The sequence below is a fragment of the Danio aesculapii genome, chromosome 13 (genome assembly GCF_903798145.1).
Source record: "Danio aesculapii chromosome 13, fDanAes4.1, whole genome shotgun sequence".
Classification (NCBI taxonomy): Eukaryota; Metazoa; Chordata; class Actinopteri; order Cypriniformes; family Danionidae; genus Danio; species Danio aesculapii.
In genome coordinates, this window is record NC_079447.1 from 16,813,476 (window position 1) to 16,838,442 (window position 24,967).

Genomic DNA, 24,967 nt, shown 5'->3' on the forward strand with positions numbered 1-24,967 from the left:
GAAATTTCAGCAAACCGTGAATAACTTTAATATTAAACATGTCTGTAATATCGCTGAGGGAATACTCTTGAATGTTTAGATTAAGTTACTGCTGTACGTTAAAAAAAATTGAAAATAATTTGGAGGAACAAAACCATGAAATAAACCATTTACTAATCTCACGTTAAAGTCCACGTGAGCCGGAAGTTGCTGAGAGATCTTTGTTTCAGTATGTTGATGTTCTTCCGCCTGAAAAAGAATATTAATGAATATCATTCCCTAGTAGCAAATAAACGGTAGGAGGGGCTTGGTTAAGAATATTGTGGCTGAAGTGATCATACTGGCGTCAACAGAGAAGGACCGCCAGAAAAGCAAGTGGTCAGACATTTATTAAAAATTACTTAACCAAACTTTTTTTAAATGTATGAATTAATTGTTCACCTAAAGAATAACATAAAACAAACAGCGAAATATTATTTGACACAGACTTATAATACCTACTATGGTGTTTTTTTTTTTTTTTGTGATGGATAAAACATAGTCAGTCTCACTGAGTTTTCAATATGGATATTAATTATTTGTAGCACAACCAAAATATTTACAATTTAGTTTGATTGAAAGTTCCCTAAACTGGAAGTTCAACTCCTATTTTGAAATGCAGTTGTTATGTACAAAAATGTGGATCGTGAGAAAAACGTTGGAATTTTTATTTTATTGTATTTCTTTAAACTTAAGCATTCCACTTACCGGGATTAGCTTTAGGTTTTTGCCTCTATATCTGAATTTCTTTTCCCATTGTTTACATAACCTCTGGATCAGCAGCCACACCCCAAACTCTCCTTCTGGCTCCATAGATATTCAAATAAGTGTACAGGCATACAATGATCGGACAAACATTTTATGATCATGAACCCTACGCGGGTGTAAACCAATGTAACAAACATTTCCTGGAAAAAGTGTATACACTTGATTTTAGTTAGCACATGCTGTATTTATAAACCTTAAACAATCATACAGTGAAAGTACCATATACAAAACTACTACTGACTGAAAACAAGACTTTGAAATGTTTCTGGTTTGCCACAAGGTTGACTTTTTTTTTTTCCCTCTCTCTCTTAAATGTAGTTTTTGCACACACAAAAAAAGTAAAACTGAAAGTGAGCTGAATTGACAAGTTTGCTCCAAATTGTTATTCAATGATTGTGTGCCACAATTTCAGAGAAGCACTATTAGGCTTGTTATATCATCTATTTATTGTGGTACAATATATAGCACCAAAATTTATTGTGATTTAATATTGTTATTTTAAGGCCATTTTGACATTATAATAGCATCATAATGAAAGAACACTCTTTAAAGAACACAATTTTATTCTTAAGAATATTTCATTTAATTATAGTCATTTTAACAATGTAATTAGGCATTGGAATCAGATTGTGAAAATGTACATCTTAAACAAATGAATAATAATAAATGTTAACAAAAATGGCAAAAAGAATTAGAAAAAAGTAACGGATCTATTTTCAGTCATCAGGCACCCACATGAAAATATACTATAGTTAATTATAGTAAATACAATTGTTTTTTTACCATACCGGCACTGACACCTCGAAGAGAAAGGCTGTGCAATCAACTAAATTGTGACTAGAATTGTTTTTTTAATTATGGGCGATATGTATTGCATCACCAAAAATGATTGAGGACATGTCCACATGTTGTGCGATAAGTCGGTATATTGATTATTGAGACTGGCCTAAACACCATACATAAAACAATCAAATTAACACAAACACATTTAATTATTGCTCAATTCCATCATAATAAAGCAAACTTTATTTCAAATAACAGAAAACCAATATTTTAGCTCAATTAGATGTTTAATTAAAGTTGCCACACACAGTAAAAACGCCATAAGAATGTTATGAGAAGTTTGTCTATAGTGGAACTTTATTGGGAATTTTAAAGCAATATTACAAGCAAAAAAAAAAAATAAAGACAAAAAAAACACAAATTTACTACAGCTCTTGCAGGACTTTATAACATTCAAACGTACAGATCAAGCTGAATTCACAAACAAAAGCCAAAAAAGGGGAGGAAAATCCAAAATACTCAATCATAGGTCTCAACCTCGATTCCTGGAGGGCCGCAGTTTTGCGCCAACCCTAATCAAACACCGCTGATCCAACTAATCAAGCTGTTCAAGACTACTAGAGACTATTAAGCAGGTGTGAGTTGGTGATTGGAGCTAATCTGTGCAGAGCTGCGGCCCTCCAGGAATTGAGTTTGAGACCATTAATCAAAATAATAAAAACTCAAAAATAACCGATTACGTTTAATACCACCCTGATGGTCCAGGTTTGTGATTAGGAATTAATGCATGGCCTGCCAGTGTGTTTAAGGATCCTTCCACATAACTCAATGCAGACGCAAACTGAAGCTTCTCTGTCGGTACCTGATTACTGACAGTGACTGGATAAAAGAAAAAGACATCTTGGCACATCACGATCATGCCAACATAAACAAAATAACCTAAATAGTGTCCACGCTCATCTCAGCTATCTCAAACATAACGGAGAAAAGAAAAAAAAAAGAAAAATCAATAAAACATTTACACTTGGAAATACAAAACACACACACAATAAAGCAAAATAGGTTACATGTGGAGCATTTCCAGAGTGTATGAGCAAAATAAAGCCTTCAACACGCTGAAAGCACCATCTGCTACCAACCACACCATAAACAATGGCTTTAAGTTAACACTTGAAATGGAGCATTAATCTGATAAGAACTGCCAACGTGAAGCAGACCGCAAACTTCAACTTAGAAACTTGAACTATCGTGAATCACCACCAAAGCAGCACAAGCTACTGAAGGACAAATTAAAGAAGTGACTGAGCCACAAGGCAGTAATATATTAAAGATAAAATAGGTCTGTAAAAATGCTACAATCGAAATCTTTATTTTGTCCCACAGTTTGAAAACGCATTGAGTATTACCTTCGCTCATAGCCATCAGCGGTATAGTTTTAAAAGCCCTTGCGCCTCTGCTTAAGACACAATCTGGTCAAGCAGTTAGTGTAAACCACTTCATCTCATCTACAGATGCTTTCAGTGTGTGAAGTGCTTCGCCATTAGTCTGGCGTGTGTATAAGACTAAACAGGTTGTATTGAGGAGTTGGTGATCATTTATTTTTGCATGTGTGGTTCTAGAGTTGTGTGGGCCGCTAGTGTCCTGAATCGCTCTTTGCTGATGAAGAGTAAATAAAGTCGATGTCCATTTGAAACAGCCGAGCAGAACTGAGAGAGATGGCAGAGTTCAAATTCAGCTCCATTTGAGTTTTAAAAATCAGCATCTCAAACGCCTTCATGTACTCTTTTCCAGCTGTATCCCGTTTAGGAGCTCACCAAAACATAGATCATCCTGTAATAGAGATAGTAGAGAGAAACATTAGCACCGCTATAGGGTTTTGAATGACATCACTGTTTACACCTGGTATTAGGAAGTGACCAAACACTCATAGATGTAGTAAAACTAGGGGAAATTTATAAACAGAAATTTAAATTCTGGTCAGAAACCAAATATGTTTGATGCATTTGGTGGAAAACCACATCTCAAAATGCTTTTTAATAATAATTTTTTTATAAAGTAATTTTGTGAGATTTTAAATTACACTGACTTTAAAGCAAAAGACAATAAAATAACTACATTTTGTTGACCGTAGGGCTGCTCGATTATGGGAAAAATTAAAAACCCAATTTTTTTGCTCATAACTGTAATCACTATTATTCAAAACGATTACAGTTAAAGTAAAAATTATTAGCCCTCCTGTGAATGTTTTTTAATAAATATTTCCTAAATGATGTTTAACAGAGCTAGGAATTTTCACAGTATTTCATATAATATTGTTTCTTCTGGAAAAAGTCTTATTTGTTTTATTTTGGCTAGAATAAAAGCAGGTTTAAATATTTTGAAACCTATTTTAAGGTCAACATTAGCAATAAGCATTAGCAATATATTTTTTTGATTGTCTGCAGAAGAAACTACTGTTATACAATAACTTGGCTAATTATCCTAATTAAGCCTTTGAAAAATACTTTAATCTGAATGCTTGTATTTTGAAAAATATCTAGTAAAATATTATGTACTGTTATCATAGCAAAGAAATCAGTTATTAAAAATGAGTTATTTAAAACTATTATGTTTATAAATGGGTTGAAAAAAATCTTTCCATTTAAACAGAAATGGGGGGCTTGCTAATAATTCGACTTCAACTGTATATATACACGGGTATTTTCCTCCCTGTAAATAAGTAAAGGGAAATAAATACAATAGAATAAAATTATGAAACAAACTGCTTTAAGCATCTTCACTGTAAGAAACTTTAATTATAGCTACAAAAAAGTCCTTTAGTCAAGAGAAGTGAGTGATTTTGTTCCTTTGTTTGATTAATGATAAAAACATTCGGCAGCAAGGAATAATGCGCGCTGCCACTTTAAGAGCAGTGCGGTTCTGTTTATTGGTTTCTCTTTCACATGTCTTTAAATTCTCAACTCGTTTTTTTATTACACAAATGAGGGTTAATATGAATAATCACTAAAAACCGCATTTTGACACCTATTTGACCATTAAAGCGCTCCCATTAAGATGACTTTAGATGTGTGTGCTCTGCTCGTCTCAGAGGCTGAGCGGACACATACACAACAGCATGCGCTCTTTCGTGCTTTTAAAAACATGAATGATTGGAATGTACATCAATGAATGATGTGCATCCAGTGCTGCAAAAGTTACATAACAGCACATGCTTTTAGTAATGTTCACTTGAAACTGAGCTTTGCAGTGCAACAAATGTGGGCAACTGGAAAGGGGGCGGTATAGGCTATGATGCAATAATCATTTATCTCGATTAATGCCTTTACATAATCGTTAGAAGCCAAAATTGAATTTTCGATTAATTGAACAGGCCTAGTTGACAGTAAGGTTTAATGACAGTAAATGAGTAGAGTTATTTTACGAGTGTTGCCATGACAGCACAGTTGCATGAACACTACACTACATTGAAATGTCCAGTCGGTGTGTTATTTTAATGGACTTTGCTTTTCTGAGGAAGTGTGCGGTTCATGGATTTTCAAGTATGCATGTACAGGAGCTATTTTGAACTTTGATGAGACAGGAGTAAAAGCTAGTTGACAGTGACTACTTTTACATGGACATCAGCAATGGAATTATTTACCTTAATCTAAATAAGACAATAATAAGGTTAAGGTGTTTACATGAGTTACTTTTTAAATGTTCCTTTCATGATCCAATTTAACATGTTATAGCACATAATTCTTTTAACATCATTGCATCACTGTGCTATCCATATTTCCTCCGGAGTTTCATGTAATGTTGAGCGTTTCATTTTTAATTTGTCGACTTTAACTGCTGTTTGGCACTTTAACTTTCATTCAGGAGCATTTCATGCATGCCCTGTGACAAACGAGATATTGGATGCAAGTTTGCACTGCTGAAAGAGTGTAGTTTAAATGGAATTTGATACCACATGCCAAATGGGGAAAAAACCTCCGCATTTCACGATGCAGGTGTCTGTGATTCTTCACTTACTCAGTAGGTGCAGAGAATAGTGTCAAATAGCTGTGTGTGTATGAAATATCCTGTCGCAAAATGTCCTACATGACAGTAATAGTTTGATTACTCCACATGTCTTCGATTTGTTTAGTTTGATTACGACCTTAATCAGATTAATCAAATCACTGTTTACACGGTAGACTCTCTTAATCAGAGTATTACCTTAATTGTATTAAAATACGATTATTGGTGTTCATGTAAATGCACTGCGTGTGTTCATAGTGTTTCATAGCGCATTGCTTTCCATGTCCAGTGTGAAAGCTGCTTCAGACCATGCAGTGACTATGACTGGAGGAAGAGTGTAGCATAGCTATTTTTTTTAGCTCATTTTCATCCATTTTTTTTTTTTTTGTCCAAAAATAAATAAATACCAATTTTTTTTGGCAGCCAAAAATTAATTGCATCTCTAATGCTGCATTCACACCAGTTGCGGAAGAGATGCGAATAGACATCCACAATTGATTCGCGCCACGCCAACCAATCAGGAGCTCTCACTATTAGAGGTGTGATTATGACATATCGCCTGTTGTTGGTGTTCCGAAAGGGAATCCTCCTGCCGACACCGGACAACAGTTGATCAAACTGGGCTCGGCTCAGTCTGAAGTACCGCTGAAAGCTCTATCATCCAGGTATAGTTTTTGGAGGAGTTTATGAGTTAACAGTGCTGGGTGCACCTCAGAATGGATCTAGTGGACTCAGGCATGGCTCCAAACGAATCAACACTGTTTTTCAGCTTTCATAAAGCACAAACACAACTGTTCTCTTTATAAAATCCATGTTAGTCATTTAGCAACGAAGCTAGAGTCATCGGGCAGACAGAAGCCCTGCCCATCATGCGAATCTGCGTCTGTTGTCAAGTGAATTTTAAGCGAGTAAACTCAAAATGTTCACACGTCTATTTAGGTGTGAATAACATGATTGATTTGCCCTTACCGTGTCTGGTGTGAACATAGCATAAGTCAAATGGATTTGATCTCACTAAACTGGATAAATGTCTTTAAACAGCCACAAAAGACCACCTACTGACCTAATGTGATTATTATGGGATGTGTTGTGATAAAGGCATCCAAAACAAGGCATTTATTATAATTTGCTAATTACTTCGTTTTTGCTGAATCATATCTTAACACGCATATTATGATCAAACTGTAGGTGGCACCCACATACTTCGAAGGTTGTGTAACATGAGTTTGTACATTCAATACTACTCAAATATCATTATTTATAAAGTTATGTAGTAGAGTGATAAAAGAAAAGGGTCTCAACGAAATCTGAACAAGTGATGCTTTTCAACATGTTAATAGCAGGTAGAAACAGCAATGCAGGTGGATCCAGAATGATAGTGATATTTTTAACTCTACACAATTTTTCAAATATTCCAGATATTGATATTATCATTTTTGGTTTTTTTTCCCCCCTCGCATTTAATTAAAATAAAACTGTTAAAATGGTAATGTATATACAATGTTAAATGCTTACCCGTAAAGATAGTAGAAGAACGAGAGGAGGTAGAATGCAAGTTTGCACCAGCCCTCCTTCTGACAGTATGCCAGAATATCTGCGTTCATTATCGTAGTGGGATCATATAAACCAGGTCCACTCATGATAGGACGACTCATATACCTGCACACACACAACCAATTGAAGTTGTACTTAAAACATTGATAATGGTGTTGATAAATCACATATTAACTTAAGAGAATGAGCTCTGCAGTGGTGGTTGATATATGGCCAACAAATTCAAAGTGTGTGTTTATCTGCGATTGGCTTCAGACTGAAAGCTCCACCCACCTCCAGATGTGATAGGCCAGCAGGGGCACATTGAGTCCAAGCGTCAGCCATTCAGCAGCGCACAGGAACATAACGCAGAAGAACACATGGATGAGGTACTCCGGCAAGACGAGCTGAGGAAACCACAAAACACACGGTCAGACAGAAAACACACACAGATCCATCTCAGAGACAAGAGTTCTATTGCGCCTAAAGCCTGTGACCAAAGTCTAGCCAATCAGGTGTAAGAATCATTAGGATTACCCTCATCCCATGAGTGCTAGTATTTACTGATCTGCTTAAGTAAACCTAAATCGCTCAATCTCAAAAGAACCAGATCTGCTGAGAATGATTGTCAGAAATCATTATTTAAAGCAAATAGGTCTAAAAATTATTTTAGGGTAAATAATTTGAATATTCTATTTGTTATATGTAAATTAATGAAAATGTCCAAGGCCCACCTTCTAACTGGCATTATCATGTGTTTTCAGTGATCGGATTACAAATGGTCAGCCGAGACACAATTTTATACCACATGGGAACAGTAATGTGTTCAAATGCATCTCGTAACCACTTTATCAAAACCCCATCCACTTATTTTAATACTATTCATATAGCTTTCGCTTGAACACCAAGTGTGACACGAGATGCAACGATTATAGATTTTGGTTGTACGATTATAGTCGGAGGAATAATCACGGTTTCATGGTTATCATGATTATTATGCATTCATTAATTTCAAAACGCTTCTAGTTTAGAAAAGTCACATGAAACTCCTTATTTTAAGTGTTATTTATTGCTGCTCAGTAACCAATTAATACAGAACAAAATAATAAAAATTTTTTTAAAAACACACAACAGTCCATTTCTCTTTGGACTTAAAAATAAGTGAAAAAAAGGTTTTTGGCATTTAAAAAAGTAATAATTTCACACTGAAAAAAAAAAGACAGAACAATGAATGAATAAATAAATAAAAAGAATAAATAAAAAAATATTTGTCTAATGCAAATCTAAGCTTTATATTAGCTAAGTATTTACCTTTTAAAGAGAACAAATGTAGTCAAAGACTGCTGAACCGCTGTCTGAAAGGCACTTTTAATCATTACAAAATTGTTTGGTATTTTTCATTATGTATTTTTTTTTCTCTTAATGTAAAAGTAGAAATGTGAATATTCCATACAAAATATGTAGCTGACCGGTCCAGTTCTTGTCACATGACTAGTGTGCTCGCGGCATTCTTTCACCTAAGTGCGCCTGGAAAGCGTTAGTGTGTGCTGCTGCTCACTCGCCGTGTGCGCAACACTTCCATGCGCGCAAAGCCACGCGCCTCTATTGGAAATAACAAACTTGCGTGTGCAATAGATGCAAAATGTGAACGGCCCTTAGTTTATAGCCTCAGCCATAGTTAATGCAGTGAGCGTGGATATTAGTCTCTGTGTACAAGCTCGGAATTTAAAACTAGTGCACAGTTGGCTAGCTAACTTTGTTTAGTTGCTACAGCTTTGTTACGTGCAGAAACGCAGTATTGAGAAGCATTTATGATTAATTAACTGTGACAAATTAAAGTGCGGTTAAGTGAAAACGGTTAATCGTTGCATCCCTAGACACAAGTACTATTGCATGAACGAATACGTTATTCAGATGGGAGCTCAATTGTAAAATGTTACCATATTTTTACATTAAAAAAAAACAAGTGACCTTAGCTAACTTTAATATTGCACATTACAAAAATCTCTCTGTAAATAATGAAAAAAAAATCAGTTCAGACATTTCTGGATTCATTTATAAAGTTGATATGACATTTAAAATGTAAACATTAAAGGGTGTCGATTTCTACTCCATAGCCTCAGAAAATAGGCACCCATCATATTATCATATCCTCAAAGCCACTGAGATTTGAAAAGAGCACACCACATCTGCTTTAGATTTTGTTAAATACAGCGTGCCAAGTTTCTCTTAATAGGCAAATAGAACATCTGGCCATTAGCAAATTACTGTAATAAACAAATGATGTTTACATCAACTACACCCCCATCCCCCAGACTTAGAACAAAAGTATGGGAACAGAGACAGGATTGTGTTTTATACAGGGATACAATGCCAGGCAGTGTGAAAAAGGCAGCCATGCTGAGGGAGGGAGCAGCCACAAGGACCCCAGACTGCCCCTACCATGCCTGATCATAACCGGTAAATGAGGACAACACACGAAGCCCATGCAAGAAGACAGTAAAGGTGTATTGTTTTCTGCTTTTGACCAACACAAACACATTGTTTAAAAATAAATTCAAACTTGATGGTCATTTTGAAGTAAAATTTAAGCATTTACTTCCGAGTGATCAGACGCATCCATTGATAAATACCCAGATGATCCAAAAAAATACAGTATTGCTTAACTGTAGATTAATGTGCACCAAAGATGCTCACTTCTACACCCTCTCTTCTTTCACGTCCATCAGATATAGAATTTCTCTAGAATGATCCTAATGGTGCAGCTGTTTAGAAATAGTCTAAGCGAGACATTATAAATGGAGTTAGTCGCTCTGGGTAAAGAGCAAACGGAGAAGGGGCAGGACAGAACGGCACATGCATGTTTTGAGCATTTGCAAGTCTTTTCAGTTAACACTTTTGCCTTTCCTACACTCAAATCTACACCTGTGCAGATGGCATCTGTTCCCACAGTACCCAGACAGTAACGGACTAAAACCAGCCAAACGTGAGTGAGATATGAGCAACCCTAAAGGAGCAATCTTTGGTTTGTTCATTCGGGCAGATGTGATGGTGTCTGCATGAAAGACGACCTCTAAAATCAAGCAGTCTATCTGGCATAATTCAGGTCTGGTCTCCCTGCTGGGTTAGTTAACTGAAAAGACATTTGTAAACACTCCGCTCGTGCACACAGAGAGACTGTTACTGATCTTAAGCTGAATTCTGGTACCAACCTTCAGAGCAAGCCTGACCCTTTTAATTTTTTTCACCCTGTCAACTGTCTTTGAGCCAATCAGAGAAAACAAAAAGGTAGAAAGCAAATATTAAGAAAATAAAATACAAAAAATGCAAATCAGAAAATTCGAACCAAAGTAGTGTTAGTGTTGGAAAGCAACATTCACTGCAGATGATTTAATCAATTAGCAGAACAGTGTCGTGATAGTAAAGAAACAGGAGTGCATGCATCACACTTTTTTATCTTTTGAGCACTTACCGGGTTTAAAGTGTTACACTGGTCTATAGGATTCTTATAGTCAGTCTTCAGCTCATCAAATGCAATTATCTGAAAAACAGGAGGAAAAAAGTTAAGCATTCTCCAGTAAACATCACTTGACTTGTGTAAAACAGAATAATTTAAACACTTAATATAATAGTGACCAGAGTTGGGTGTAACACATTACACCGTAACGTGTTGGTGTATTCTAATTCCATTTTTGAGGAACGCAGTAATGTAAAGGATTACATTTTAAATATGTGTAATTTGAATACAGTAACTAAAGTCAATGTAATTGCGTTAAAAATATAGTTTTTGGAAGACAAATTTAAAAATGCTTTTAAAATCGCATATTCTGCTGTGCTGCAACACCGGTTAATAAGCATGTGCTTTTAAATTGCTGAAGAACACGAAACACTGAAATGGTTGTGGCTGCTTCAAGTGAAAATACAGACATTACTTTGAGTTCATTGAGCGTAAAAACTAAATATTGCTGGAAAATGCAGTCTAAAGAACTTTCGACTGCTTTTAACTCGACCAGAAACTTGTTCAAGCACTTAAATAGAAAGCATTCTATGACAATGCTCATCAGAGTCATCACCAAGGAGGACATCGGCGTCCAGAAATACAGTGTCCCAACTCAGCCTAAACAGGCCAAATTTAAATTCTTTGTGCAGGATTGGGAGTGAAGGTATCTTCTGAATGTGAAGCGTAGCTGCTTATGGGGCCGTTCACATGTTGCGTCTTTTTTGCGCGCTAGCATTTCCAGGCGACCTCAGTTGAAAACCACGAGTCACGTGACGAGAATTGACCGATTAGCTTCATACTTTGTAATATACACATTTTGGTAGACTAATTACCTCAGACAAACACAGAATACTCGAACACTGCAGTGCTTTTTCTAAATATGGATGTCAACGTTAACAGGTATCCAGTTTTCTTCTAAATGTCTTTGGTTTAAAAAAAAAAAAAAGACAAACAGGATTGGAACAAGTGAATGATGAGAGAATTTTAAGTTTAGGCGAACTCGAAGTCTTTTGAATATGTCAAGCTGCTGCGATCAACCCATTTTTAGTGAATATTAAATTACTGAAAGAGCTGCAGTTTACTTTGTATTTTTATAGGTATTTTTGTGTTTTAAAAGTAACAAAGTAATTAGTAATCTGATTACTTTTTACATGAAGTAATTAGTAATGTAATCAATTACAATTTTCCGGTAGTAATCAGTAATTTGTAATCTATTACTTAAAGGAACTTACCCAACACTGATAGTGACATATGAACAACAAACAAAGAAGCTTTAGCAGCATTTCATCCTCCTCTATAAATATTCAAACAGTTGGACATTTTTCTTTGAGGTCAACACTTAAGGTGTTAGCAGATATTAAACAACTATGCAAATATGATCCATAAATACAATTATATAATTTACAAAGTAGTTTAAACCTCATTGCTGAGCCAGAGATCTTTAAGCATTTGTTTTTTTCCCAAGCGTTATCCCTTTTTGATCCATCCCAGATAGAGACAATTTGTATTGACGAGTATGCCTGAAATTAATCAAAGTTATAACCATTTAGATTAGTCATTACACCTAAATACCAAATTTAATATTATTACATGCACTTCCCACATCGCCCTTTCATGATGAATGCAATTTAGTCAGGGCAGCAATGTGATGTCCACATGTGTTGTCATCCCTAAAGCAGGTTATTACCAAAAATCATTAGTGAACCGGTCTAAGATATCTGAACAGTGACTCTCTTCTGTCCACAACTCCAATTTTAACACAAAAACCAAAAACAGCTATGTCGAATTATAAAGTCCCAAAGAGGGCAGCCAAACCTAGACTAAAGAGTGAGGACATGACAGATCTCACAACATCAACTTTTAGATTTCAGCTATTCCTTCATGCGTGTTGATTTTAGCATCAGTTACTGATCTGTTACACATGCACGAGAACCAAACGGGAGCGCGCGCCCCATTCGCCCTAATCCCGCTAATTATTATAAAATATAAATATATGTAACAGGTAGTGAATTAAATTAAGCTAACCATGTAGACAATACGTTTAAAAACACAAGAGTGCCCCACAAGGAACATCTGTACGTGGTGACAATATTGGGTGTCACCAGCTTGCGGTCGTGCCATTCATTCGCGGTTGCCTCGCGCCCTGCTTTGTTTAACTAATATCACCACGCGTCAAGTATCTATGTGTTCAGTACCTCGCCGAGTCCGTTGGAGTACATTCAAAACACTTACATGCCAAATAGCGAAGAAAATAAGCGCCGCCGTCAGCAAAAGCGCCAGCATATAACAAAAGGCCGCGAATGTGAACGCCATTTTTCGCTCATGTGGAATTATCCAGACCGACGACTGCGGTGACGTTGAGACAGCTGTACGTCACGTGACTGAAAAGTCACATGGATACTCGAAAAGACGCGAGATCAGAGGAGGAACAAAAATAAACAAGTGAAATCATAATTCCGCAAAACAGTATGTTAAAAGAAAAATAATAGTTAGGAATGTTTCAGAAGGATTAAATGCATTAGATTTTGATACTATCACTTTTAACACTATCTTTAAAATCAACTGGATCAAGAATTGTCTTTATAATAATAATTCCTTTATAGTTCTTTATCCCTAATTTTATTTTTCAAAAATGTGATGGCCTCCATTTTTTTTACTAACTTATGATTTTAAGTGTTATAAACTTCCTATTAAGATGTCCAATTTTCATAAACAAGCCTTGAATACACAGAAACTGATTTATAAGCATGTCTTTTCCCTCCCACTCATGTGTTATTTGGAACAATCAGTATATTTTCTTCAAAAACAAGTCCATATTTTGGAATGATAAAATGTTAAAATAGCATTCATTTTTATCGATTTAAATAATTACAGTGAATTTATGAACGCTTTTGGTTTTACAAATTACTTTAAATGAATATAGAAAACTTGTTCATTTTTCATTTATTCATTCATTTTCTTATCGGCTTAATCCCTTTCTTAATCTGGGGTCACCACAGCAGAATGAACTGCCAACTTATCCAGCATATGTTTTACGCAGCGGATGCCTTTCCAGTCGCCACCCATCACTGGCAAACATGCATACACACTCATACACTATAGACAATTTTAGCTTACCGAATTCACCTGTACTGCATGTTTTTGGACTTGTGGGGGAAACCAGAGCACCTGGAGGAAACCCACACAAACACTGGGTTTGTTCATTATGTCTCCCCAAAATTACTATTTTGGTAATTAAAATTACCATATTGAAACTGAAAATATTTTTATTTTATTTACTTATTCAGGGCGTTTCTATAATTGACAAAAAAAATGTAGTAACAATTATGTTAGCAAAATCCTAACTGCAGGTAAAAGTGTTCCTCCAATAGCAATGATTAAATGGAAACAAGCAACACTGTGACGCAGTGGGTAGCGCTGTCGCCTCACAGCAAGAAGGTCGCTGGTTTTGTATTCTATAGTGTATGTGTGGGTGTGAATGCAAGAGTGTATGGGTGTTTCCCAGTGCTGGGTTGTGGCTGGAAGGGCATCCGCTGCGTAAAACACATGCTGGATAAGTTGGCGGTTCATTCTGCTGTGGCGACCCCTGATTCATGAAGGGATTGAGCTGAAAAGAAAATGAATGATTAAATAGAAACAAGCATTACCTTCATTCCTTTTTCCCCCAAAAATCTGGTCAGATATAAAAAAATACATAGTTCCTATTAATGTAAAAGAAATTATAGATATTATCCATGCAATGATTTTATTAGTAAGTTTAAGGAAGGTTTTTCACCCTTGTGTTGTTTTTGTAAAATGGAGCCGGAAACGATTCTCCATTTATTTTTCAATTGCAGTTACACAAAACGGTTTTGTGTAGGTGCAGTTACTTTTTTCCTTATGACCTTTTGAAGTGTATTATACATTTATCATTATAATGGATAAAATAGTTTTATTTATGGATTGCAACTCTGAATTATTAAAAATGGACAAAATAACAAAAATTCTTATGTTATTTGGAAAGTGTCACATTCACAAAACAAAATGTATTCTGGCTGTATCCAATTATAAACTCTTCTTTATTGATCTTTTCATTGATTTCATTTTGATTCAAAATCATGATTCCAAAATCTGCGTGTGTATCAATGGAAATACAAAAACAGAGTTGGAGAATCTTCATGCAGCTGTTTTCTTTATATTAGTGTACTCGTAAAAGAACACGTCTCTCAATCTCTAAAAGATACCAAGAATACCATAGCACAAAATAATCCATAGATAAGTAGACACACACATATATACTGTACATATGAGGAACAAAGATTTAAGTTGATTATTTACTTGTGATTTCTACCAAACTTTATTATCCATTATTCCTCATCTGCCTAACCTCATCATCTATCCCACGTTATTATCTATTACTGTGATACTTTATTTATATGCATAAAAAGAAAAGTCCTGTGGCATATTTTAAAAGGTTAAGAGACAAACCTATTTAATAAATGTTATATTTTCAGTAACGTCTTTTATTAATATGCTAAACGAATATATATTATGGACACCATTCATTTTCTTTTCGGCTTAGTCCCTTTATTAATCTGGGGTCACCACACAGGAATAAACCACCAACTTCTCCAGCATATGTTTTATGCAGCGGATGCCCTTCCACCTGCAACCAATCACTGGGAAACACCCATACACTCCCATTCCCACACATCCACTACGAACAATTAGCTTACCCAATTCACCAATAGCGCATGTTATTGGACTGCGGGGGAAACCGGAGCACCTGGAGGAAACTCACTATTATGGACATGAACACAGATAAAATACTAATATGAAGCAGTTATAAACGCTTAAGTAGTGTTATTTATTTTTTGTCTTTAAAGAGAAGTTTAATCTTATGGCTTAATATTTTAATATGGAGACATAATTGCTGAGCCAGATATCTTTTTGCACTTTGTTTTGCCTATAAACGTATGTCTATCTACCCCATTCTGGGTTTAGAAAATATGTATTACGTAATAATGTATTATCCAGATTTATAAATTTAGAAATTCAGGCTACAAATTTTAAGTGAAACAATGACTATTAAAAACATAATTTGAAATATTATAATTATTATAAAGAATATGTACACACATTTGCCTGATCTTTTTTAAGATTAAGTAATTCAGCTGAATGTTACCTGTGACTTACATCAAACAAATCATTTCCTGACATATATTCAGACTCAAGCCAGCAAATAAAATTGCTAACATAAAACAAACTATTTGATGGCATTTTTTATTCACTGGTGCAATATGAAAAGAATGACTAGAATCGTCTGGCGGTGCATGTTTGATAAGTACTTGATTCATTAAATTCTCACCAGACAGATAAATTCAAAAGCTCATGAAAATGGCTGATTTTATACTGTTTTATACAGAATACTGAACGGATGTCTCAAAAAGTAACAAGCATGGCCAAATCAATGCTTTTACATTTTCTCACCTATCACAAACCTCCTACCAATTTTTGGGCATGGAAACTGGGGATGTTATCTTCAGAAAATTTAAGTATTTTCATGTCGTTTTAATACTCTTTAAAACTAAACAAATAGGCTAGGATTGATTTAAAGCAGTTTTTCTCAATCACGTCCCTGGAGGACCACCATCACTGCACATATTCCATACTCTTTAACCAAACACACCTGATTCAGATCATCAGCTCATTAGCATAGAGTGAAAGACCTGGGCTGCGTCCGAAACCACATACTTCCATACTATACAGTACGGTAAAATCAGTATGCAAGCCGAGTAGTATGTCCGAATTCATATAATTCGAAAATCAGTATGCGAGAAGTACCCGGATGACTTACTACTTCCGGCGAGATTCTGAAGTGGTTCATGAATGGGAGTGAAGCGACGCAACTGACGCAGGTAGGTCACGTGACCATGACAAAATGGCGGATGTAGTACGTCCGAATGCCATTTATATTTCTTACATTCATACTGTATAGAACGTACTTTTCTAACGGCTGAGTAGTATGTTAAAATTCAAATGCAGTACCTACTGAGTAGTAGGCAGTTTCGGACGCACCCCTGAATTGTGTGACAGACAAAGGAGACTCCCAAAACATGCAGTGCTGGTGAGCCTCCAGGAATGTGACTGAGAAACCCTGATTTAAAGTATCCCGAAAGACTTATTCAGAGCATTTTCTTTGTATTCATTCATTTTCCTTAGGCTTAGTCCTTAGTCTTTTTAACAGGAGTTGCCACAGTAGAATGAACCACCAACTATTCCCACGTTTTACACAGCGGATGCCCTTCCAGCTGCAACCCAGTGCTGGGAAACACCCATACACTCTCACAGTCACAGACACTCATGCACTACAGCCAATTTGTTCAATTCACTTATAGCGCATGTCTTTGGACTGTGGGGGGAACCGGAGCACTCAGAGGAAACCCACACAAACATCAGGAGAACATGCAAACTCATCACAGAAACGCCAACTGACCCAGCCAGGACTCGAACCAGCAACCTTCTTTCTGAGGCAACAGTGCTAACCACTGTGCCACTGTATTCTCTTTGTATTCAAGTAGTTTATAAAGTGTTCCAATTAACCCAAAAAACAGTTAAGAAGCTTTTTTTGTGTGTATTTTTCCCTTTGCTTACTTTACAAATGATCAAAAACACCTTGAACATGATCACACTTAATTCACATTACAATTCTGAGGTTTGAAACAAAATAACATCTAAATAATAATCAAGAACACTCCAGTTAGGCACACGGTCAATTTTACAAAGGAAAAAAACCTTCTATTTAATTATTCAAAACAGCAGACAAATGTAATCGAGACACATACCAAAAGGTTAACCGTTGTTCATGGTTTCAAGAGAGAACTTGACTTATAAATGATCAGGAAAAGCATCTTCAGTCATTAAAAATTAGATGTTAAACACATACACAGGTCACTATTGTACGGGACATATCATGTGATATCCACATCATACAAACCATCAAAGTGAGCAATTAGTGTTTTATAGGAAACGCCACTAATAATCACAGGTGTTACAGGGTCTACAGATGTACAGAGATGAGCCTGACCCACATTACAGCTCACAGATTCTGAAAAAAACGTGAGATCTGTAAAGGTATTACTTACAGAAACTACAATACCATCACTTTCTCCAGCTATTCCTGTTATTCTCTTTAGCTGTAAACATTTAAGCAACTTCCAGTGGTTACATTTTGCCAATAGAAAGATTGTTTTTGCATAAATATGGAAATAGCGATGTTCACATAAATAAGAAAACCGGCTTTAGTTGGACAGTGAGAGAGTATTTTAGTATAACAAACCGAGCAATCATGAGACGATGCCAGTGGCTTAATAATACAACTGCACAGCTCTGCCAGTGTACATCTAAACTTACACACTACAGAAAAAACTGGGACAGATTTGTGCTTAAGGACATCTGGGTGACGTATACCAAAAAACAAGATACAATAAATCAAAAGATGAGTCCCAGAACATAACTGATTTTAAGAGATTTGCTTGTCATGGACTTCAAAAGGCAAAACAGTAGGAATTTATGGCATTCAAGACAATAGTTCAGAAATGCTCTCTCCCAAAAATATTAGTGAGAATTCTGACTCCACCACCTACCATTACAATTCAACATGTATCAAAACAGAATAGTCAAAAATTGGTCAAATTCAAGGTAGAAAATGCATGTACAGAGGATGAAAATGATCAGGGCTTGTAATATGCCTTTACATGAAGAAGTATGTGATTTTACTACTCAAAAATAGGCTAAACATATCACATTAGTGTTTAAATCTGTTTGCTTGTCGTCTGTCCTGAAGGTCAATAAGATTGGACTACCCGTGCAAGCCAGTGCAATCTTAACTGCTCAAGGACGAGAGTGGAATGATTCTTTAAAAATCCAAGGAACAGTTCAGGCTACTTTATGGAATTTGCTTTCATATTTTCAATCCTTTGCACCTCAAATCATCTTAAACTGGTACAGGCAGGTTTAGAGTTTGGGCAGAAGCATTCAAACACACACAAACAGACAGTATCAGATGGACTATGGTATTCTCTCCAGTTGGAGGTGATGGTCCCATCTTGGTCACTCTTCAAACACGAGCGTTAGTGTTGTTTCGGTTCGGTCTTAACGGAAGAATCCTAGTTTCTCTCGGAGCCACTCCTCTGTCAGGTCTTCAGTGTTGCGAATCTCAAACACCTGAAAGAAAACAGATAGAGACAAATTTAAAAAAGACATACAGTTGAAGTCAAAATTATTAGCCCTCCTGTTTTATTTCTTTTTTATATATTTCCCAAATGATGTTTAACAGAGCACAGAATTTTTCACAGTATTTCCTATAATATTAAATTTTTCCTTATTTGTTTTATTTTGGCTAGAAGTAAAGCAGTTTTAATAATAAAAAAATAATTATATATATATATATATATATATATATATATATATATATATATATATATATATATTAAGGTCAATATTATTAGCACCCTAAAGCAATAATTATTTTTTCAATTGTCTACAGAACAAACAATCGTTATACAATGACTTGTCTAATTACCCTAAACTGCTTAATTTACCTAGTTAAGCCTTTAAATGTCACTTTAAGCTGAATACTAGCATCTTGAAAAATCAAGTGAAATATTATGTACTGTCATCTGTCGTTTCATCAAGAAATAAGTTATTAAAACTATTATGCTTAGAAATGTGTTTGAAAAAATCTTTCCATTAAACAGACATTGGGGGGAAAATATACAGCGTGGCTAATAATTCTGACTTCAACTGTATGTATTTTTTTACGTATTCATCACTTTTTTTTATTGCTAATGTGTGAACAGTTTGAAAAAAAACTTAGGTGTTCTATTAAAAATAAGCATTTAGACTGATGTTTATACGAAAAGACATTTATGCCAGAAGAAGACAGATTCTTCCGTTCTATGACACAAGACTTGAATGTTCAAGAAAATGCAGGAAGAACTAGTCTGTATTGTATGGTATTGTCAGTAGCCCCTTCACACATACAGACTTTTCTGAAAAATCAATGGCAATTTTCCATAAAAAGATTATATTTGAACAGGCGCTTTTAAAAATACCAGTTCAAGAGTTCACACTTAGATATGCTTGGTGTTAAAAGCAGGTTTGGCATGCTGTCCCGGGAGAGAACCCTGAGCTTGGAGATAATTGAGCCCAGGGCTCCCGTCTGGTCATTAAGCATATAAAGGGGGTCCGAGATTAGGTAGGTCTCGAGAGCTCCCCTTAGAAAAGGGAGGAGATGGGGAAGAAGGGGGGGATTCTTCCAAAACAAAGATAAGGCAGTAGGGTAAAATCGGTCTATTTATTTTAAGCTTGGATCAATCTGACTAGATTATTACTGCTTACGGATGAGAATCCAGCCGGGCTCAATCATATCACATGCTCCTCTCGAAATTAGTTTATGGAAATTCACTTAATTGATTCCAACAACTTTTCAGAATAAGAACCCGTAACATCACCAGTAAATTCCCTAAGTTAATTCACATTTTAAAAAAAGCTAAATCTATATAGTCTCTAGCGTTGAATCATGAATGATATCGGTCTCTTGCATGTTAAATTTGCATTAGTGTGAGCACAAACAAAGTTGATTGCTGCATTTCATTAAATGTGAATTAAGCCCCTCCTACTAGTACAGGAGCCAATCAGCTATCACTATAGACTGATTTTTCACCAGATGTGTGCTTTTACGACAGTTTGATGGTCAACAAACACACTGAAATCTCAGCAAATACTTGCTTCACAGACATAAAAAATTGCACTTGAAAACAAAAGTTCCTTGGTTTTGTAATCTGTATAAAACAAACACGAAGTACAGTCCATCCTGTCAAATGCCCATCACTGTCATTTCTGGAAGAGATTCGCCATTAAGACCAAGTTGTGAATTACTTCAGAAGAGCTGCGCGATCAGATGATAAATGAGGTTGGTGTCATGATCTCATTCTTTTTGAGTGCGCATGCGCATTAGCTCAGGCACCCTGAAAACATGCCGATTTTGTTTGATTCTGACGTTTAGAAACAAAACTTATGAGACGGTTGTTGTTTAGGTTTATTGGTGATTCCAAATATGTAATGTAATCGTAAGCTTGGCAATCAGTTTTGGAGAATTTGATGTTTCCCCATTCAAACAGAATGCCCGAACATACTACTCGAGAGGTGTTTCAAAGATGGCCAGCAAGTGAAATTACTTGTCTTAAAGGGACTTTGTTAGTACTCACCTTGGTCAGTTCAACTGTCTGTACCAGTTTGTTTTTGCTGCCAGCATACATCATCTGCTGCTCAGGTTTGCATCCTTGGAAATAAAATTTTGATTCAAACATTCAAAGACCACTTAGGACTGGGGTTGTGCATGCTGAGTTTTAAATTGAAACAAATAAAAACTCTCTCATCATAATAAAGGGCTAATGGGTATTTACCAACGGGACTGGAGAAGATGAAACACAAAGGATAGGACACTCTTCCATCGTCATGCTGGTACTTATAGCTGTAGACTACAAATGTGTCACGGGTTAAGGAGTCTAATAAGTTTTTAGAGTTTAAATCATACAACACAGAGCGAGTTTGTTTTAGTGAAGGATATCTGGGCTGTCTCTCTGGTAGCTCGTTTTTCAAGTCTTCAGGAGAAATATCCTACAAGAAGAAATTAAAAACCTGGTTTACACCTCTGTGCTGTTCATATGTAGCTCCACTAGAAAGGCACACATTATGTATTCATGCATTAACTGTGGTCATGGAGGTGTGTAAATTTACCTCATGCTCCTCCTCCAAGATTACCAGCTGTTTGTCTTTATCAATCTTCACTGTAACCAAAGGAGAAACGGAAAATATCAGCATTCAGTCTCCACAGTACATGAGAAACGCTGAGTGTGTAGAAGTTTTATTTTAGTTCAACTCACTGATAATGGCGGCATTATTGGTTTCCTTCCTGAAGCGGAAATCACGCAACTTTTTCACCAGGTCCTCGTCCACCTCACACACAACTAATGACTCACTCTGCGCACACACACACACACACACACACACATTAAAGACATTGTCAAATTAAATAACAAGCATTTGAATTAAATAAAGGCCAGAAAATATATTTATTAGAACACCTCAGATAGTTGGTTTCAACATTTGTTATTGAGTAGAATATGTATCAGCTTTGTGCAAAGACAACCACATTTTCTTTACAATTTACATTTGGAGCCACACTGAGATCTGATTATTTGTAGGTGTGAACCATATAGTGATTTACCAATTAACACTTAAAGAAAAGCTTGTGAAGGCACCGAATCTAAAAGGACATTTATGAACACTCCAAAGTTCTTGAGTTATTTCTCAAGAAATATTCAAAGATAATCGTTACCACTCAGACAGGTATGTTGCATGCAGTTATTTTCATGACATGAGATCTCTAGATTAAACATCATTTGTTGTTCAGAGATTCTTTTTTAAAAGAAAAAGTATCAGCTGTTTAAGTTCACCCACTTCTGGTTTTTGACCACATAACAACGAAATAACTTAACATATCAATAGCCCAAATATTTCTATAATTAGACAAGACCTAATCCTTAAAAATGTGGATACAAAAGGAAAAGTTAGTTTAGAACCAAAATCCAAAAGGATGTTGTTGAGATAGATATAGATAGTATATACTTCTATAGTAAGTATATTGTTTATACTTCTTGAGTTATAGGCATGCAAATAACAGCAAACCAACACTTGTTGCACATATGTGTTGTCTAATATTTTTTGTTGTTGTTGTTAGTTTTTTAAGACTAGTCAAAAGTCTTCTTGATCCTGCAGCTGGGAATCCCATTCGTTCATGGTTCGCTTAGCATTTACACAGGTATTTTAAGTCCAAACTTCAATTCCTTTCCAAACCATTCTCATTGTATGTGCTGACAACTCACGAAGAGCTTATAAAATATGTAAATGAGTCGCACATACAAACAAAAATCTACAGTGGGAACGTTATTACTATGATTTTATTTAGGCAACTAGTGACATCATCTTCTGTTTTGGGTTTGTTTGGATGTTTTGGTCCATGGTGCATTCATATTTTTATTGAACAACACAACGGTTCTTTTTTGGAGATTTGTTTATTGGCATTTTTGTTTTTATATGATAGGACGGTATGATCACAGAAAGTACAGTTGAAGAGAGAGGCAGGGATGGGATCAGGAAAGGTCAATGAGCTTGGACTAACTGACTGTCATGACAAAACTGAGGAAGTAGTCAGCGAGTAGTCATCAGTTGCATGGTGGAGTTGCTAAATGAATTAACAAATTAAGATATCAAATAAATAGGTTGTGGATACATTTAGAGAGAACTCTCTGGTAAGTTTTTCAGCAATCTTGCCAACAACATCTTCTTGTGACATCTCGCATTGTTCAATGGGATCTCTATAAATGCAAGTTACACCACTAGCTTACTACAAGTTACACCCCTTCATCTTACACCCTCGTCTTGCTCTCCGCAAACAGATACACTTGAATTCACACGCATTATGGGGATTTCTAGCTGTTGAATGTACATGGGTTGTAGAGTCGTTATTGCTGTGCATTGTGGGATTGATTAAGTTCACTATGGTTTCGGACACCACTAAAATGTGCACTATTTGAGGGTGAAGTGGATGATTTCAGTTCTTGGTCTGCTTGTGGCAGCGTTCACGCTTATTCAAATGAGCAGCACCATCAGACAGAGAAATCACAGCAGATTCTACTTTAATGGAGGCAAACCTGTCCTGTGTGAATACACCCTTATAGTAACATTCAACCAAGGAAACTATATTCCTTCTAATTGTGAAATTATAATAACAAACTTTAATTCAAAATCTACTGGTTTACTCTGACCCCACAGCACCCAGGTGGAGGGTGTTTCACAATAATTAAGGGTGCACAAAACTCAAGAACAATGACAACTGGTGTGGGTCATCACACTGATGTCTTCAGGAGTGATAATGACGTTGCACACTGCTGATATGGTGGAAAAAGTGAGCAAACGTGTTTTGACGAGCAGTGCTGGTGGAATGCAAACAGTCCACCTTTATTTCATTACACCGTTTGCCATTTCTGCTCTGAGTAAAATACTCTGTTTAATCGTGGCTCGACGTGCCATTGAGATCAGAGGACCCTCGCTGGCTGTTTGTCGCTTAGCAGATTTCCCAAATTTCCCTGAAATCCTGAAGTGTGAGCACGTCCCTGCCCGCGACAGGAAATGAGAAATCCCCCGGAGCCGCCGGAATTCCATCATATCGCAATTATGTAAGGCGATCCTGACCCTTTCAAATCCTAAACGGAGCTTCAGTATAAATGTAACGCCGAATGCGCCCTTTATGACTGTAAACTTTATGAAGTCGGTGTAATGCAGAAGAGGGTTTGACATGCAGCTCATCACAAAGCATTGGGTGGAACTGCAACAGGGCTCAGGAAAAAAAACAACCCCTTTAAACATACACGCATCGCAGACCCCTGAGGCGTACGACCATATTTGGAACCCCCTCCGTGTAATTTTACATGCTATAATTCAGCGCCGTCATTAAAATCCTTTCATTAATCTAAGGTAGTTTTTTGTACTCACCATTTTCACAGACAGCACGAGCTCAGCAGTGCAGGAGTTCTACCGTGCCGAGTCTCGTGACGCTCATTCGTCCAATCAGAGCGCCGAAACGCTTTAGAATTTGCATAACAGGCTGTTCCAGGATCAGCTCTTTCTCCTCTGTCTGACTCTGATCCCAGAACAGCGATGTTTCGACACGAGCTCGAACTGATGCGCGTGGAAAGAACTATCGGATGTGTGTTTCTATCTCTCCAGCCCTGCGGGGAAATGATCGGGTTTAGTTACACTGTTGGTTATTCGTTCAGAATAAATGAACTAAGTAGTGCATGCTATCCAAACAAAACTGGCTTATGTCAGCGGTTTTTAATGCTTCGCATCTATATACTAACATGCTATGCAGGATATGAACATTCTACACGGCTCTAAAATAGTATTATACTAAGTTAAACAGAAGTATTTCGGTTTTCTTCAAATAGTACTGTATTAAAATGTAAGCATTTATTTATTTGCATGCATTCATGAATTATTTATTTACATGGATTTGTATTTTATATTCATTGTTTTTAAAAAAAATTTGTGATCTATTATAAACGTTAGATTATTTTAATTACATTTTATTTGTATTATTATTTACATATTAATATTTTTTTACACTATAAAACCCAGTAAGTTAAGGTAACTCAAACCATTTGAGGAAACTGATTGCAACAAACCATTTAAGTTAAAAAAACTAATCCTAATGAGTACTGTAAACTTACTCTATTTGAGTAAACATAACAATTTGAG

General features: G+C 36.0%; 2 protein-coding genes across 2 annotated transcripts; both read right to left on the reverse strand.

The window, feature by feature from the left end:
* Window positions 1–1,908: 1,908 nt before the first annotated feature.
* Window positions 1,909–12,958, reverse strand: cnih1 (cornichon family AMPA receptor auxiliary protein 1). Its single transcript, XM_056471301.1, has 5 exons — window positions 12,836–12,958; window positions 10,577–10,645; window positions 7,399–7,511; window positions 7,087–7,230; window positions 1,909–3,399 (listed from the first exon to the last, which is right to left on the reverse strand). Exons 1-5 carry the CDS (start codon window positions 12,914–12,916, stop codon window positions 3,372–3,374), a joined length of 435 nt encoding a protein of 144 aa, XP_056327276.1. The 5' UTR covers window positions 12,917–12,958; the 3' UTR covers window positions 1,909–3,371.
* Window positions 12,959–17,354: 4,396 nt separating this feature from the next.
* On the reverse strand, window positions 17,355–24,301 carry gmfb (glia maturation factor, beta). Its single transcript, XM_056471294.1, has 7 exons — window positions 24,203–24,301; window positions 21,532–21,628; window positions 21,386–21,435; window positions 21,214–21,265; window positions 21,052–21,132; window positions 20,854–20,927; window positions 17,355–18,808 (listed from the first exon to the last, which is right to left on the reverse strand). Exons 1-7 carry the CDS (start codon window positions 24,203–24,205, stop codon window positions 18,737–18,739), a joined length of 429 nt encoding a protein of 142 aa, XP_056327269.1. The 5' UTR covers window positions 24,206–24,301; the 3' UTR covers window positions 17,355–18,736.
* Between the last annotated feature and the right edge of the window lie 666 nt (window positions 24,302–24,967).

Coding starts and splice junctions, on each gene's coding strand:
- cnih1 (XM_056471301.1), bottom strand. CDS start 12,916: ATGGCGTTCACATTCGCGGCCTTTTGTTATATGCTGGCGCTTTTGCTG. Junction 7,231..7,398: donor CTGGCCTATCACATCTGGAG/GTGGGTGGAGCT, acceptor GTGTGTGTGCAG/GTATATGAGTCGTCCTATCA. Junction 3,400..7,086: donor TTCTTCTACTATCTTTACGG/GTAAGCATTTAA, acceptor TCTCTATTACAG/GATGATCTATGTTTTGGTGA.
- gmfb (XM_056471294.1), bottom strand. Junction 21,266..21,385: donor TCTTGGAGGAGGAGCATGAG/GTAAATTTACAC, acceptor TTCTTCTTGTAG/GATATTTCTCCTGAAGACTT. Junction 18,809..20,853: donor AGACAGTTGAACTGACCAAG/GTGAGTACTAAC, acceptor GTTTTCTTTCAG/GTGTTTGAGATTCGCAACAC.